This window comes from Netta rufina (genome assembly GCF_964035555.1).
Source record: "Netta rufina genome assembly, chromosome: 13".
NCBI classification, from domain to species: Eukaryota; Metazoa; Chordata; class Aves; order Anseriformes; family Anatidae; genus Netta; species Netta rufina.
Genome location: NC_140136.1, coordinates 18,630,302 through 18,649,215, shown reverse-complemented (window position 1 = coordinate 18,649,215; position 18,914 = coordinate 18,630,302). Strand labels below are relative to the sequence as shown.

Sequence of the window (18,914 nt, the reverse complement as noted above, 5' to 3'; positions counted from 1 at the left end):
CACCTAGTGTGGCCTTGAGCATGTAGCTTGAATGATCATCTTAAGTTTTTTCTTAGGGTGGGTTTAATCAACATACCCAGCAGCCACTGGAGGGCTAAATATTGCATAGTAGAAGGTTGTAGATACATTAGTTTTAATATATCATTTTTCGGTGTCTAGCAACAGTGTGTCTGTGATTGTTTTGTAAACCTTTGCAGTATCTGGCCTTCTTGCCAGTTTACTTAGATACAAATGGAAAAAGCAGCAAGACTGCCCTCCTTCTTCACTGGATGTTATTCCTGTAATTCACAAAGTGTCACTGTTTTAGTAAGTAAGGATTCTCATGTTTCAAATTACTTATGGTATGGATCCTAAAAGTAATTTAAGCGTAGTTCAACTACCAGTTGCTGTTTGAACTGGAACCACTAGAGGCTGTTGAATACTAAGCATTTACAGACATTAAGTAACTTTTTCCACAGCTCAGTGCGAATCAAGCATTTCTAAAAGGGAGACCGTGTCTGTGAAGCAGACATTATGAACAAAAGTGAAACTGTCATCAACTCTTACTCAATTGCTGGTAATTCCTTACTGTTTTCTTTATTTAATTTTTGGCTTTCTGTCTTGCACTTACACCTAATACAGAAGGCTACAGTTACATAAGGACTTTAAAAGCTGTCAAATTCAGGTGCTTGTGGCTGTCGTCATAGTATTTTTGAAGGCGTTATTAAACTATTAATACATGTGAGAAACTAATCTTAATTAAAAAAAAAAATGCAAAAAATTAGCTGATGGGAAGTATTTGATAAGACAAGAAAGGAAAAACACTATCCAGAACTGACAAGAGTTCTATGTGGTTACTCTTCAACAAATGAGTGTATAGTTGAACACTAGAACATCATGGCAGCTAGCAGGAGTCCCTTGTAACCAACTGCTTTTGCAAGGTTTGTAAGCAAAAAACAAGTTGAATACTTTTTTTTTTTAAATTCTACTACAGTTTTTGTTCTGCATTTCTGCTTCTCAGATTGAATCAAGTTAAAACTACAGCCTTTCTGTAAAGTGTTCTTTGTGATGTCCTTTTGCATGAATAGATCCTCCAAGTTAATCCCAGTCAAGTGAATCTGTATCGTGCTTCTGGCAGCAGTCACAGAAAGGAATTACAGAAGCCGTCTGAATGTGGAGGAGACATAGGTTCCTGTTTCCTGAGTGTTACTGATACGTAGGCTGGTTGTCTAGTACTACATGTTGGGAGCCCTTCTTTTTCTCCTCAAAGCTCCCATTTAGGCTTTAAGGCGTAAGTTAAAAGATACCATTAACACCGCAGAAAAACGATAGTGTATGTACCCACTAATGTACTAAACATTTACAGAATGTACCAAATGTACTAAAACATTAAGAAAGAAACTGTGGATCCATCTCATTTGCAAGCAGATAGTGCCTGAAATGGCATTTGCTTTGGCAGTGTGTTACTGTCGCAGGTGAAAGGGGTGTGCTGCTAGATTCAGCAAGCAAAGCAAAACGTATTGGATTGCAGCAGGGAGGGTGGTGGTGTCTCCATGTGCTGTTCTGCGTGAGGCGTAACTAGGGCAATCTGCAAGTGCCCAGTTTCTACCATCGAAGCGTGGATCATGTGCCTGCAGCTGGGGTTTCTGTGAGTTGTTTTTGATTGGGTGCGGAGCAGCTACTACTGCTCTGCATTCCCCAAATGAAGTCATCAGCTTGGTACAAAAACAGAACTGCTTTATCAGACATCCTCCAGCTGTTGTTACATGTACAACTCAGCTACACCATATGTAAAAGTTTGCTCTTTTATTCTTGGTGGTAACTTGAATTTAAAAAAAATAACTGTTACCCAATAAGTTCACTGAGTGTAAGATCTCAGTCCTGATACTTTGTTCCATGCACGAACTGTATGATCTTCTCTCTTGCATGTGTGTAGTTTTCTATTTTTAAAAAGGAAAGATGTAATTGCACCGTTCATTTATAGAGGTGCTAGCGAGATCACTGTGTATCTCTCTCTCTCCCCTGTGCGAAGTGCTCTTTCTTTTATTATCAGCACTCTTCACTTTCCAGAAGCTTGGATAGTTCACTTCTGGCTTAGCTATATGCTGAAGATTTGTTCAGGTGCATCTGTGTGTGAAAAGGTGCAGTTCCTGACCAGCTATAGTACAGGCCTTGTTGTACTAGGGGAAAAAAAAAAAAAGAAAAAAAAAAGTTTGACCCCTGCAGAATAGCTTTGTTACACAATTGCAAAGCATAGATACATTTGTAAAGCACTTGGGTAGGTGCACCCCAGTTCATAAATAGTATCTCCACTGGCATTAACTTTGTTATCTTTTCTTAATTCTGCAGTTTGAAAACCACTGTAGTTAAAAACAATTTAAAACTGTTTGTCATAGAACAACATGAAGAAATTGGGTCATGCTTTTATTCATAATACTAAGACTGCTTTAAGGGTTCTGATTCATTAACATTCCTAGTGTACCTTGGGAGAGCTGATCAAGTTAGATTTTTCCACCTGTCTTTTTTCTATGATAGGTAGCTCCTGATGCCAGGCTGTGCAGCTCTAGTGTTTCTTAAGGGTAACTTTTCACTGATTTAAAAATAAAAAGATTACTAAATTATAGACCTTCTGTGGCATGAATTCTTAAGGTGTTTTTCAGTTGTTACTACAGAGGAGAGACAGCCAGGAAACTTGATCTGAACTTCCTGTTTTAATGGAAAGGAGCTGATGCTGTTTCTAGGTTGAATGCATGGAGAGAAACAGTGTGTCAAAAACTGAGCAAAGCCACATTATATCAAAATGCTAATGTTAGAACATCATTTTTCTTTCTTTTAACCCTTGCTGAAATAATGAAAATAGAGAATAACATCCTTACAATCGGTGGCTGCTGCTCACAAACAGCAGCGTTCATTTTTACATGTTACAAGGCAAAGGTTTATGTCCAAACAGATAAAAGGCCATATCTGCTTGTAATTTTAATGTTACGATATTGCAGTGTTTTAATATGTAAATATCTGCTGAGTCTGTCTCTCAGAGGGCTCTTTCATACAGTTGTGTTCCACAGTAACTGTTTAGAAATAAAACAGGCTATCTATGCTTGTATTTTTAAGGTAAAATACTAGGTTATTCTTCTTTGTTGTTAAATGTGTGGCATTAGCATTCCTTACTCACTCTGAAGATCGTGAGTCTTTGATAAGTAGCATAATGAAATAGGCATTTGTCCATCTCTGATAAATGAAGGTGTATCACAGATTTAGGCTGTTACACATGAGAAGAGTAGATTGATACCTAGGTATTCGCAATCCTAAAATGCATAGACCCAAGTTTCTATTGTGTAAATTAACTTGAACATGCTTTTATTTGAAATGCAATGGGTTGATTAAACATTTACATTGAAGTTAATTGTTTGATTTACCAAATCTAGAGACAATTTAAATTACAAATGAGAAGAAGAATGTACAGGAGGGAGGAAGAGAAAGACTAGTCAATTGTTACGTAGTGAAAGGAAGAGCAGAATACTTTAGCCTCCATGTACTTTTATCATCTGTTATCCCTAATTCTGTGGAGATGATGGTATTTTGCAGAACTCCTCCATATTTCCTGCAAAAAGTTCCTTTAATTTTGGCCTTTGATTTCTTGAAGATGTTTTGAGTTGTATAGGTAACCATTTCATCCTTTTAGTAACAGTAGACCTATTTCAGTCGGACTGTCGTTTCTATTTTTTATGTGGTAGCTCATGACCCAAGGCTTATTTTGGACAGAGTGCATTTAAACAAAGAATCTTTTAATAATTTGCTGTAACTGTTGGAATCTTTTTCTTATCTCTTGCTTTAGAAGCCCTTTAATTTTGATACTCTTGATATTCTCTGATCTGTTAATCTCATGTGACTTGTTACAAATTGGCTTGAGTACCTATCTGTTTTCCTGTTTTTCCATAACTGCATCTTGATGCGTTGTTTCATCCTTCCTAGAGCTTGGTTTTTGTGTAATATTAAGGAACTTGATTGTGCACACCAATTTCACTGAAAGATTTTGTGTATATGAGAATCTTCTACAAGTGTTCTTGTGTCATTAAATACCCAAATCTTCTTTAAACTAAAATGACTGTGAATTGAAGTCTGGCTTCAGGGTTGAGGGGGGAAAAGTGCATTTCAGTCTATGAATAACAATATCTGCTGTTTATCAGGGAAGAAAAACCCTAATATTTTTTTTTTAAGTGTTTCTTTTTGGGGGAGAAAAAAAAAAAAAAAAAAGAAAAGGGTGAGGGTGTAAATGAACACATGTGCTATTCAGAAAATCTTTTGGTACCTAGTGCCTTTATTCTTTGAACTGTTTTGTTGCAGTCAGATGGTAAAGGCAGAGAAAGAGCTGGTTGTTCTCAGTACTTTCCCTACACTAGAGAAACCCAGTATACCTCCATTCAGTTTATAAGCCAAAGCTGTTTTTAATAACCGGTTGGAACACAGGTGTCTCAAAAATGTATAGAATTTAAAAGGATCAGCTAAAACTTAGTGTGTATAAATACACACGTGCTCAGTATATTGTCTTTAAGCATGTACTTGAGAATAATGTATCAAGCAAGTAAGAAGGTTTAATGTTTACTTAAATATTTTATCTTATTATTGGTATAGAAAGAATATTAAAAATATTCAGGCTGCATTGTCTGTGAAGCATATGAAATTATTTACTGGTGCAGTAAGCATCCTGTGAAAAAAACAGAATTGCTACAATGATTAGTTTCGTTGAACTGCTACATGATTCACTTCTGTGAACTTCAGTTCTGCTTCAGTCTCATATTTTTTTGATAGCATTTTATGGGATCCTTTCATGCTTTTGGCAAGGTTGGTGTGTGCAGATGGAGAATGAAGTGACATGCTAGTATAATAGCTCCCCCGTGCAGATTCTGGATCAGTAATAAATGTTATATAGTGTACTTCTCAGTGGAGAGGAGTACACTTGTTCACTGCAGAGTAAAGCTCTACAAAAAAAGCAGTGAGGTGATGACAAACTAGTGCATACTGCACTGGTCTGCTCCAGTCTGTAACAGCTGTCTCATGGAGGTGGTAATAGGCAAACTAAAATTCTATTGTACTTCTGCCTATTTAAAAGATCTTAACAACTTTTATTTTTGGTCAGATCCAGAATTAAATAGAGTAACTGCAGTTTGTACCCTCAGTCATTAAATATTATATGGAACTAACATAACTGCTATGTGTTTTGAGAGTGGTTTGTTGGTGGTTGTTTTTTTTTTTTAGTATATTTAAGGTCTTCTCTAGTATGTTTTGAAATTACTCCCATGGTACTTTTGGTTTCATCATTCTAAATGTCATCCTGTTTATTTTGGACTGCGTTAAAACAGATCATGTGGCAAAGCAGGCCTGTTCTGCATATCTGCTCTCTGAGTGTCATGAGATAGGTACTCTAATTCAGCACTTCATGTATCTCTTTCTTCTGAGTGATCAGCATTTTGTACTGTTAATTATTGTATTTTGATTAGTTACACACAAGCAGAAAAAGCTATGATAAATACAGCAAACAATTGATATGCATGGATGTAAAATATCTGTATTTATTGTGAAAAAAGTTTTACTAGCTTTGCAGAATAAATTCAGATACCTTTTTGTTCCACTGCACTGTTCCAGATCCCATTTCATGTTGATAGGATTATTTTTATGAGTATCAGTTAAAGCAGTACATATCAACATTTCAGCATATTTAGAATTCGGACCTAATTTGTAACGTGCTTTGTAAATTCTATTGTGATGACAAAAACCCGGTATCATCTTATTAAAATTGTAGTATTAATGTTCCCAAATCTGTTTCTGCTTGCTCGTACAGTAGAACTTGTACATTCATGCAGAATGCCTGTAAGCCATAAAGTTTCCCTATTCTTCAGTGGCTAAGTAGTTTATCTTTCTAGACCAACTAATGCAACATGGAACTGGAATTTCCATCTTCTAATATAATTGCTTGTATCAGTTTAGATGCATATTCCGTGTTTCTATCTATTAGTTCCAAAAAGTTGTGCAAGAAAGGAAGAATTGTTATAAGGCAGCTTATTATTGCATTTTTGAGTTTTGTTTTCAATGTTTCTACTCCTGTTTCATGTGTCTGACTCCTCTTTCCCCACATACATTTATTTCTCACAGACGCACCTACGTTGGCAGTATGCCTGGCAGAATAATCAATGGACTGAAGACAGTTGGAGTTAACAATCCAGTATTCCTTTTAGATGAGGTTGATAAACTGGGCAAGAGCTTGCAGGGGGATCCTGCAGCAGCCTTACTAGAGGTAAGAGATACCAAATTACAAGTATTTTTACATTTATGACTAAAAAGAAGTAAAATATCGGACTTGGGAAAATAGGAATTACTGGAGGAAAAATAGCATGAAGCATCAGTTCTTTTACTCAAATACCACATACTATGTTTGAAGTTCATGAATTCCTCTCAATTGTGCACAAAGCAAATGGTGTCATACAGTATACTAAGAAGGATGTTTTTAATGTCAGTGGTCTGTACTTAAGCGTGAAGACGTATGTTGTACTATGTGTTCTGTATGTTTAAAGACTCTTCAGGCTTTAAATATATTTGGAGGATTTTTAAGGCATTGGTTTTTAATGACCAAATGCTGCTAGCTATCTGAAAGAACCACTGACCAGCCAGAAGGTAGGCGAACTTTTTTCAAGTTTTCCCTTTATTTCTTCGAACAATTTTAATACAAGCTTATTTGGAGCTAGCATGGAATATGAATTAGTTGCATGTTCTTTTAGCAGCATTTCTTTAATTTATGTTGTAATTAACTTGCTGAAGCAAAATTTTTCATTTAAGTCACAGTTTCCGACTTCTTGACTGATTATGATGTGGCACATGGCTTTGCTTTCCATAAGTCAGCTGTTATGTTTGCCTGGGAGTGTGCTTTTTCTTTAACTTTGGGACTCAGACCAAGACACAAATGAATACAATTTTGAAGTACATGGTATAGTTTTACCACAAAGAGTTGAGACTTCCTTAAAGATACAGGTAAAATCAGGGACTTTGGTGAAGAAGATAACTCTTGTAATATCTATCAACTGTTGAGATGTTATTAATTAGGTTAGTTGTTGGGATTTCAGGAGGCTGTGATGAATTGAGGCCTGGGCTTTGCAGGTTTGACATATTGAAGGAGTCTGCAGTACAGAGCAGTAATGAGCTGCCAGAACCTTACTCATCCCTTCTCTTTCCCTGGTGAATGAAATACGATGATATTCCAATATAATTCTTTCTCCCACTGATTTGCATATTTAGCAGTTTTGTTCTAGTAGTGTGCTATAGAGAGGAAGGAGTATATTCAAGGGTATGGGGAAGAGATGAGGAGCTTTGCCCTTCCTCATCATCTTAGCACTGAAGATTGTGCACATCTTTCTGTCCTAGCACTGCTGAAGAGGAAAGGAGGGGATGAGGAAGATAATGGCACAGCAAGTGTTTGCCAAACTTAAACACTTCAGACTGTTCAGTGTTAGTGTACTTAATGATTTTGGTATTGTGTATATTTAGTATTTTGTTAAGCTGCTGTACTGTTATCCTGTCTACCACTTGTGTATGTTCTTTCTGACTACAGAGGCTACCATGCCATCGCTGAAAAGCTTGAGCTGCTTCTGTGATTGTTCGTTACCTGTTTCAGTCAAAATGAGTTGGATTAGTAAAATATTTAACTAAATCTTTTGAGCTAACCTGGTACATTTTCACTGAAATGATTTAGCAAATATTCCTATAAGCTTCTCAGTTGTCAGACCGAAGTACGGTTAACTTCTGTATCTGGGAGGTTGTGGCTGGGGATAAAAGTAAATGATTCTAGTAGTATTTGCCTACAGTCATTTTTTTGACTCTTTTTTAACGATAGCATTTAATATAGTGTTTAGAATATGAAAATGCTACATTAGAGCAAATTAAATTATTTTTTTTAATTATTTGTGTTTGAATTTTTGGTGTTTTTTGTTGCTTTGGGATGCTTCTGCTTTCCATATTTTAAAGCCTTATTCTCAGTGGTGCTCAGCTCAGCTTCTACTTCCAGCAGAGGCTTGTTAGGTTAGCTTCCAACTGTCTGCTTGGGCTGCAGTCTGTAAGTTATTGATAATTGACCAGAAGTTGCATGTGGAGAAGTAATTGCTCTGTTAACCATGTCTGGGCTGCTCTCACATGAGATGTGTATATCTCTCTGCTGCTGTCTAAACATCCTGCAGCAGGTGCTTTACCTCTTGTAAAGGAGAACTTATGCCTGAACGGTGAACGTGACAGCTTTTTGTGGTGTACACTGCTGGAAAGTCCATCTGGAATGAGCAAAGTGGGCTATTATGTAAGAGAACAAACAATAGCAAGTGGTCACCTAGATAGCACATTTGTTTTTCAGACTGCTGGTTCTTGTTTGGTAAGTGCCATCATTAAGTATAAATTGCGCATTCTTTTTTTCCTTACCGTGTAGGTGTGTTAAACACTCACTGACTGTCCACAGTGTGGGAAATTGCCATGCCCTATAAGCTTGGAAGCAAAGCTTGATATTTTATAATCACCGGATATGTGTTTAGGTCTAGTGCTGCTGGAGAGTTGTTGCCTAGGCAAAGCAGAATGTCTTCTTATTTCCAGTTACTGTTCATCAACAAGGGAATGCTTTAGTCTAAATTTAGATGACCTCACTTTAAAACAGAAGAAAATAGAAATGGATCCAAGTGCTTGATAGCGAGTATTTGTATGCAGGAAATTAGACCAGGAGCATAGCCAGGCAATTAAATGTTCATGGAACTTATTCTGGATTTTGTGGTAATAAAATGCTGGTACAGAGAAGCCTTTGTAGACATGTGAGCTATCGGCCATAAATTAATCAAGATGTTTTGTTCATTAAATGTTCTTTTTGTACTTAATATTTTTCTATTAGTTGTGTATCTGAAAACTTTTGAACTTGAACTTTAGCACAGATAACTAGCCAAAGAACAGTTCTATTTGCTTTGGAAAATCTGTTTTGATTGTGTAGGCATGGTCCTGTTTTAAGTCTTAAGAAATTGATACCGTAACAAAGAATTATTAGTCCAGAGAAACTCTAACCCCTGTAGAAAATGTCAGACAATTCATATTTTTAGGTATTCCTTAGATAAGTTGTTTTTTATTACAGCTTGCTTTACCTTTTTCAGATAGCATTTTTGCACTCAAGTACAATAACACAACTATTTTATAATAATATGATGTTATAATGAGCAGCCTAGCACTTCGTAGAAATTGTAAGAATTTCTAGTTAGAGACTAGAAGGAGAAAGAGATAAACATGCATGCAGACACCTGCTATAAAACGTGATAGTTTATTCTGACCATAGAATATTATTATTATGAAGATTTTTAACTTTTCAAAGATTTAACAGAATTTAAGAGTAATGAAAATTAAGAATTGTTTATTTCCTAGCTAGCTAAGAAGTGTTCAAATTCATTATTTTTTTAGAATTATAAACACTGTTCTTGGCTATAATTCAAGTTGCTAAGACAAGGCATGCATTCATTTGGGTATGGGCAGATAAATTATTTTGACAGTAGTGTGCCATTTCTAAGGAGATGCATAGGTCCCATTATTTGTAACATGAGAATTCATGTGAGCATAGCATTGATAATTCATCATGTGGGAAGAAAAAGTGTGGCGATACTTTAAGGGGGGATGGAGCGAGGGCAGTACATAGGTGGTGGTAAACAACACATTTCTGAGTGCCTGAGCAGGAGCACAGTGAATGGGAGCAGTCACTGCATTCACCCAGGTAGATCAGTCCCGACCAACCAGGTTACTATTTGTGATGAACAAATGACTGAATTTGTGCGTAAAGGAAGAACGGTGAGTGTAGCTGACCTTGACTTTAGCAAGGCTTTGGCCAGTTGCACCCACAACATTATTCTGTCCGAATTGCAGCCCGGCGGGGTGGACACCTAGACAGGTATAAAGCTGGTTGGATGATCAGGCTCAGACTGTAGTGATTAGTGGGTCTGGCTCTGTCTGCAGGCCTGTAGTATTCTGAGTACCACAGGCTGTACAGGGACCTGTCCTCTTTATCGCTATTATCAGGAATCTCGAGGAGGTGACGGCACGCACTTGCATCACGTCAGCAGATGTCACCAAATTAAGGGAGACCGGTCACAGTCTTGAGGGCAGGGCTGCTGTCCAAGGAAACCTAGACAGGCTGGAAGCATGGGCCAGCAGGAACCTGACAAATCCAGCGTGGATAAGTGCAGAGTCCCGAGCTTGGGAAAGAACAGTGTTATGCCAGAATACAAGCTGAGGAAAGGCTTTCTGAGCAGATTAGTTGAAAAGGAGCTGGGAATTTTTGTTAATACCAAGGTGAATGTGGGCCAGCAGCGCATTCTTATCAGCCAAGAAGGCCAACAGCATCCTGGGTTATGTTAACTGGACATAGCCCATAAATAAAAGGATGTGATTGTCCCCTTACTTGGCACTTGTTAGGCTGCATCTAGAATATTGCGCCCCACTTTGGGTTCCCCATACAAATAAGATATCAAAAGAGTGTTTGGAAAATTAATTTGAAAGCCTGTTATTAATATGCTAAGTGAAAATTCCAGCAGTCTTGAACTTTTTTAGTGAAAAATGATCATTTGAAAAATAAACAGGAAGAAAACCACTGTGAGTTGAAAATACTCAAAAAATCAAATATATTTGCCATCACCTTTGTCTTTACCTCTGCATCAATTGGTTAGAAATGTCAGTTTCTGATACTATGAACTGAATGTGATAGTGAATTTTAAGGCGAGGAAGAAATTGGTTCACCGATTATGTTTATGTGTGACCCAGCCAAAATAGAAGTTGATAGTTTCATTTATGGAGGAAAACAGTGGAGTGAGTTTTATTTTCTTCATTCACTGAAGAAAAACTACGATTTTTAAAATAATTGTAAGTATACTAACAATGAAAGGAACTGTTACCTTCCAACAGTATAAATCAGAAGGAAGGATAGAATCATGGATGCAGAGTTAAATGACTCGCAGTGACCTCAGTCCCATGAGAAGTGGCCTACACAGGACCTCTTCAGCCCTTGGCATCAAAAAGTTATGCTGACTACAGTGGTTGGAGCTGTTGCTGGTATTGCATATTAAAAAACTTGAAGGGTAATCATCAGGAAGTCGTTTCTTTTTAAAAACAAACAAACAAACAAAAAAACTGAAAGAGAAGAGTCAGGAAAACATTTTAAGCAAGTAAATTCTTAAAATCAGCAGCGTTCTGTAGTGGAGGTACATTAGCGGTCACAGAAACATTTGGTAGCAATATGTGATATATCCCTTGTGCTGAGTTAATTAGCTTCCAGCAATTTCTGATATTCAACTCTATAATTTAACTTCATTATGCACATTTTATGTTAAAAATAATTGTGCTGTTTGAATTGTTCATGTTGAATACAAGGCAATGGACAGGTAGGATCTATTTCAGTACTGCTGTCAATAGGACAGAATTAAAGGTTCTATTACCAACTTTTTTTTTTTTGGTATGTGGTATGGAATGTAGTTTAAAGTAGTCAGAGCTAGGCAGAGTATTGAGGCTTAAATAATAATAGTATTATATTTTATGAATATATAGTCAGATTGACAGATCCTATTAACAAAATGTGTATATTTTATTTATGTCTAATGGAGCAAATGCATCAATTTTATTTTCACTCTTGTTAAGGTCTTGGATCCAGAACAAAATCACAGTTTCACCGATCACTACTTAAATGTAGCCTTTGATCTGTCCCAAGTCCTTTTCATAGCCACAGCCAATACTACAGCTACTATCCCACCTGCGCTGCTGGACAGGATGGAAGTCATTCAAGTTCCAGGTAACACTAAAGTGTTTTTATTAAAATGACTAGTGCAAGTCCTTAAGGTTGGGTGTTTTTCCTGAAATAAAAAGCAGTTCGTTAATCCTCCTAGGGAAACTAGACTTTACAGCCAGAATCATCAAAAGAGACTGTTCACAATGCCTCCATTACAGACTCTGTCATGAGATTGGAAGGTTTTAGTATAGCACTTATTAAAGTTCAGTTTCAATTATATGGAGATAACATTACATTCTCGAACAATATTTTCACTAATTGATGTGTTTGTCTGTTGGTGGGTGCATCTTTTTAAGATTCCAATGAAGAAAGAGATCTTTGAAAGAGTAAAATTATTCTTCACATGAGGTTATGAATAACCACAAAGTTATCATACCAGCCGCCCTTTAAGTTGTAGCTGGTTAAAGACTAATTGCAGCAACTGACTAGGTCTGACATCGAAATAAGTACTGGTATGAAAAGGAAAAGCTCCTCCAGAGACCTACATAGTTACTGGAAAGAGAAGAATCTGTTGAACGTTTTCTGTCAGCCCACACATTTATAGTTCTGTGTGAAAATTGCTTGGAGGTGATTAGGACTTGAGAAAATGAAGCTGGATGTGAGCATCACAGGAGTTAGAGCCCATAGGTATTATACTTTGATAAGTATGCAAAGAAAAATAGCATAGCTCTGTAACATACTTAGGATATGCTTATTCCTCTTTCTCATTGTGTATTTGCTACAGCAAAGTAAGTTCTTTAGGGTGTCTAAAGCCTACTAGTACAAAATTTTTCAATTTTTAAAAATACTGTTTATGAACTAGTAGTGTGAGAAAAAAACATAGTGCATTGAACTATTTTCTGAAAATGTTTTCTCATCTGTGTGAAGTAATTCGGTAAAATAAGGACTGCATCTTCAGCGAAACATAGGAAGTGTAAATTTTAGGCCTTGCATAAGCAACCTGAACTGGGAAGCCTACATTTGATATATAGTAGCCAGTCTTTTGTCTGAGCATGGGCTAGACTGGGGGAAATCTCGGTCCTACCTTTTGCTCTGAAGATTATTTGTGTGGTTTTATATTAAATCATGATTTGATAATGCATTGCACCTATCCCTTTCCTTTCCTAATGACTGCCCTAATAATTAAGATAACTCTCCAGTGTGGCTATCACCTTGCAAGGCATCAAAATGACTTTCAGGATCGCTGAAACAGTGACTGATGCTGTCGTGTGTATGCACACACATGCATGCATATGTGCGTATTAAATCCAGTTTTCTAGACATATACAGAATATGCTTAATGTTTTACTCTGTCACACTAAGGCCTCTTTAGAACCCTTTATACAGGAACTTGTGCATCTAGTTGGCACGTACCTGAGTGGAGTGTTCCTTAAATAGGGGAATTATTTCTAGACATGAGTGACGAGCAGTTTAAGTACCTAGAATTTAACTACTATAAATGTAAATGAGAATGTTTTTCTGAAGTCTTACTTTAGGGACCTGAGTAAATTTTTGTGATCTGGAGGTAAGTATACTGTTTGTTTATTGTTTATTATTATTATTAAATCCAATCAGGTAAAATTATAACTGGTATGAAATTTGATGATATTATAGTATAAAAGCAAAAAGATCGGTAAACATGTGTTTTTTTTCTTCTGAAGGATACACACAAGAAGAAAAAATTGAAATTGCTCATAGACACTTGATTCCTAAACAGCTTGAACAACATGGCCTTACTCCACAGCAGATACAGATTCCACAAGTAACCACTTTAGACATCATTACTAGGTAAATCCGTTGTTCATTGCTTTAAATTTTCAATAACTTATTTTTCTTGTAACTAGTGAATTAATTTTAGAGCGATAACACAAAGCACTTCTTAAGATCTGTTGTCCTTCATACCTTTAGAAGTTCAACAGTTGGTAACTTATGGAATTGCTCTTTCTGAGCTCTGTCAGGTTCTGCTCTCTAAACCAAATCATTCTTGTTTCCCTAGAGAATTCCATGTCTTTGGCTCTGAGAGTGTAGCTCTGGATCAGTTGTGTTGGCACAATTGATAAGGCAGCATGAATAAATAGAAGCACTTGATGCTGGTATTGCTGCAGTGTTCAGTGTTAATTCATGGTCTTGGAAGCAGACGAACTTTATTTTAAAGAATGAAATTTTATTTCTGTCATCTTCATAGAAAAAAAAGTAATTATCATTTTGTTTCTTGTGATTTGATGGGCCACATTTGTCTAAAAATTGGAACTCGTTTTAAAAATTGAAAATGCATTTTTAAACAGCTTGTACTAATCAGAACTACTGTTTCAGTTGGACAGGAGAGCAAAGATACTAATCAGAACATCTTTTGAACTTGAAAGTGACTTGTTTACAATGGAAGAAGTGTATTGAATGAACTGATACATTTATGACCAGGAACAGCATTTTGGCATTTAGTAAATGTTTTGCCTGACATATCTTCTTAATTCATAGATTAAAAGAAAATATTCTTTTCTAGTCAGCTCATCTAATTTCAGTGAATTTTATTTTTAACTTAAAAATAGTACTCCCTTTTGATTTTTAATGCATTTGAGAAGAGCTCAGTGTTATTGGAGTATTGTTTAGCATTTCACTGAGGTTCAGCTCCAAGCGTTACTCGTCTTCTTCCCACTCAGTAGTTTTCTTTCTTAACTTCTATCAGCAAACAACAGTTACTTTGATATTAGCACATGATATTTTTATGTTTATTACAGCAGCTCAAGGTCTCACTGCTTTCTATGTTTCATTTTATTAGGATGTATTTTTTAAAAAGAAAATGTGTTTACATTCAAAAGAAATCTCTCTTACAATTGTCTCTATGCTAGATACACTAGAGAGGCAGGAGTCCGCTCTCTGGATCGAAAGCTGGGAGCTATTTGCAGAGCAGTGGCAGTGAAAGTGGCAGAAGGACAACACAAAGAAACGAAGCCAGATCGTGCTGAAGTGGGGGAAGGAGAAGGTGTGTATTTTTTGCATGTTTTACTAAAAAGGAATCTTCTAACACTGTAGTCACTAGTTAGCTGATTTATCAACATTTTCTTCTTTTTTATGCTTCTTGAAGGGTTTTTAACGTTTTGTGAATAGAGTAACATTCTTGTGTATGTTCCAGTAGTGCTGGATTATAGGTTGGGACGCAAATAGTGTGATTTCAGCCTACCAGAGTGGTAACTGAGAAGTACAATGGATCTGTTCCATATCTTAAGTATGCAGTTCTGATTTGTATATATTTTCATACCTAGTTGGGCTTTTTTATGCAACTCTTTCACTTTTCTCTTTCTTTAATAAAAGGCTAAGCAGTAGCTTTAGTTACTGTATTTGAAGAGTTTCTTTAATTGTGTTCTGCGTGCTCTACCAGCTCAGAACTCAATCACATTGTTTTGTTGTATTCTGAAATAAATGTCTGCTTTAAGGCCTCTGAAATTAGGACGGTTCTTTTTATGCACCTTTGACTGCAACGTACCCATCACTTGAGGGGTTAGGGCCATTTGTAAAACTCATTGGTTAGAATAGTATCCTAAGAAATAATGCTTCAGTGATCTTTATTGATAAAGATTTAGTACTTCTCAATTATTTGTTTGGTGGTTGTTATTCACTGTCTTGAAGAATGGGAAGCTTAGATTTTTCCTTTAGCTCTGCACGGTAGAATTTGATTATTTTACTCTTGACAAATAGTAGAATTTGTATTTGATCCAAACATGTAGTAGCACTTGACGCTTGTCATCGTTATTAAGTTTGTTCTTTCCCATGTATACAGAAGTTAGTGACTTCGTATTCCCAGTGATCCAAATATCTGTAAACTTTGTTGGCAATTGCATCAGCTGAAGGTAGATGACAAGTGTGAAAGGACAGAATCTCAATCCAAAGCTGAACTTCTAGAATACGGATGGATAGTCACTAGAATCATCTAGGTTGGAAAAGATCTTTACGATCATCAAGTCCAAACATCAGCCTGACCTGCTGAGTCCCATCAGTAAACCATGCCCCTTAGTGCTGCTTTAGTCTTAATAAAACCTAGCAAATGGGGTGTTGGCTGTTCGGTTTGTTTCTTGAAGGCTGCAGTGAGTCGGACTGATGCTTTCTGACATGAAGTACTGCCAGGCTTTTGAAGAACAACTGTGTGCCAAAGGACACCAGAAAGCAAAAACTGCAGAAAGGCTGCTTACTTTTGCTCCAGAATATTCACAAACATAAAATACTACATAGATATCTGTTGGTTTGATCACAGAATCATCTAGTTTGGAAGAGACCTCAAGATCATGTAATCCAACCTCTGACCTAACCCTAACAAGTCCTCCACTAAACCATATCACTGAACTCTACATCTAAACGTCTTTTAAAGACCTCCAGGATGGTGACTCCACCACTTCCCTGGGCAGCCCATTCCAATGCCTCACAACCCTCTCAGTAAAGAATATTTTCCTAATATCCAACCTAAACCTCCCCTGGCGCAACTTCAGCCTGTTCCCCCTCGTCCTTTCACAAGGCACGTGGGAGAACAGACCAACCCCCACCTCGCTACAGCCTCCCTTGAGGTACCTGTAGAGAGCAATAAGGTCGCCCCTGAGCCTCCTTTTCTCCAGGCTGAACAAGCCCAGCTCCCTCAGCCGCTCCTCGTAGGACTTGTTCTCCAGGCCCCTCACCAGCTTCGTCGCCCTTCTCTGGACTTGCTTGAGCACCTCCATGTCCTTCTTGTAGGGAGGGGCCCAAAACTGAACACAGTACTCGAGGTGCGGCCTCACCAGAGGCATTATTGTGAAAGATTCCACAACTGAACCTATGTGGGGGAGAAAAATACTAGCTTTTTTCCCACAGCTAGAATAGGTTCTGGTTGGTATTAGAGGACAAATAGAGAGACTCATTATCTTTTCCTTTAAAATCAGGCAGCTTTCAGGTCTGAATGGTGACCCCTGACTTCAGGGAGTAAAACCTGGAGGAGGAAGTATAACTGGTATTTGTACAAAGACAGTGTTGTTAATTAGAAGAGCATATGAAAAAGTCTTACTCATAGTAAAATCTCCTTAATTTTTCTTTAGAAATCTGTTTTTTGATGGTCTTTTAGCTTTTCCTCGCTTTATTCCCCTAAGTTGGTATTCACTTCTGAAAATTAAATCTTTTACATTGTTGAGTTTTCCAGGATCATCATAATGTCCATGGAAACTGCCTGTAATATCAGAAATTTGAACTTGGGTCAGTTCAATCGGTGTTTGCTTAACTGGATTCAGCTCAGTTTTCTCGGAAGGCTTAAGGAAGGTAGACTCTCACGGTAGCGATGGTTGTGTGAATGACTGCAGTTTACATTTTCCCATCTACGTGCATACTTATTAGTGCTTTCCATTTAGAGTATGTATCTTGCCTACCTCTCTTCTTTGTGTTGGATGTTCCTGAAGTCAGATACTGAGTTTGTCAATACTTCATGATACCTGAATTAGCTCTTGAACCAGAATGCTGAGCCTTTAGTCTGTGGTGGCTGTGCTTACTGGCAGCAAGAAAATCAAGTTGTCTTGGCTCCTGGGAGTTATGTTTTTAAAGTATTTCTTTGCACTGAAATATAGTTGTATCTAAAATGTGTTTAAAAGGCCTAATATGATTGCTGAATAAGAAACCTAGTATCATTCTGCTCCTAAAACCTTCTGATTAAACAGAAGAAAAGTAGCTTCAGAGCACAACTCCTGATACTGTCAGAAGGATCATTTTACTATTAAAGCACAGCACAAAAAGGAACTGTATTAGACATCTCAATCCAGTGACAGAGGTATTTGCAATGTTAAAATTAGCACTGTACTTGCAACTTAGGAGAGGTATTTATACTTTTAAAATTAGTACTGGATTTGCAACTTACCAAAGCTAAGCAAAAACAGCAAGTTAAGTGATCCAAAAGAGTACGAAATGCTAGGATTTTTGGTTGACATGTGATTTGGAGTAGGCCCAAAAGAAATGATCTGTGAACAGTTGTCTTTGTGCCTCTGGACTTGAAATTCTTCATAAGAAGAAGCTGTATTAATAAGAGGGAGTTCAAGGGAAAAGTGGATCTATAGTTAAACTTTGGTGTTACAAAGACGTGTGTAGAATGATGTAGTCAACAAAATGTGGCTTATTTTGTACTAATGACGTGCTCATACCTAGCTGTATTTTTAGCAGAGTATGTCACTTGCTGGGAGTGTATGAGAGTGAGACATGTTTTAAAAATATTTTTGTTTAGTTTTTATTCGATCTGTTGGAAGCAACCAAGTATTTAAAACAAAACCTGGAAATAATCCCCAAACTCTAATACTTGCAAGTTGACACAAATAATGTAGCTTAAGTTTCTTTCTTTGGTTGTATTGCATGTTTTTTTCCTGTTGATGCGTGGACATGTGCAGTTGTGCATAGAGATGATGAATTTTTATTTCATATAGTTAATGACTCTGGAGGAATACTTACTCAAGTTGTTGTATCTTAATAGTTTAAATTTTCTAAATTATTTTTTTTAATGTATCTGTATAAAAAGACAATTCAGTTTTGCTTTAAACATCTGTCAGTGACTAATGTGGGATTAAGACTGCAGTTAATGCATTTGTACATCACAAGATTGGAATATGAGAGAGTAAGTAAGCTACAAGCTCACCTTGTGGATGCTAACATGCTAAACTATTTTTTATATCTGATTTGTAGCACATCAGACTAGTAGTGTCGTGCCTGTGCTGTTTATTCAGCTGAGTGCCTTCTGGCTTGTGGCTTTGTAATAAAAGGTGAAAGAAATGAGGTACTAGAACCACAAATTTTCCATCATTATATTGATTAAATCAGATCATTAAATTAAAGTGGAGCAACTGTTTCTAAGTCTTTGTAAACATGTGGCTTTCGACACTCTTCAGTAGTGGGGCCTAGAAATGCAGAATATCCGCAGTAGCAGAACTGATGCAAGGAGATATGCAGTCAAGAGATGTTTAGCGCTTTCCAAAAATCTGTGCCTGAAGTACACTGGCAGTTTTGTATTGCCTTTCTCGCTCCTTTGATTCCTGAGCTTTATGACAGAGTTGGCAAGTGGAAGAGTGTTCATTTGCATCAGTCGTTGAATTTGTACAGTGAACTTGAGGAAAAGCAAATGGAGTCATTTTTCAGA

At 36.9% G+C, this 18,914-nt stretch overlaps 1 protein-coding gene across 1 annotated transcript in view; it reads left to right on the top strand.

Moving 5' to 3' along the window:
• The window catches only part of LONP2 (lon peptidase 2, peroxisomal), a 40,918-nt gene that overhangs the window by 9,253 nt on the left and 12,751 nt on the right, over positions 1-18,914 (top strand). The window contains exons 8-11 of the mRNA XM_084294737.1: positions 6,130-6,271; positions 11,665-11,815; positions 13,453-13,579; positions 14,638-14,771. Coding sequence (XP_084150863.1) covers positions 6,130-6,271; positions 11,665-11,815; positions 13,453-13,579; positions 14,638-14,771 — 554 coding nt within the window. The remainder of the gene's footprint in view (positions 1-6,129; positions 6,272-11,664; positions 11,816-13,452; positions 13,580-14,637; positions 14,772-18,914) is intronic.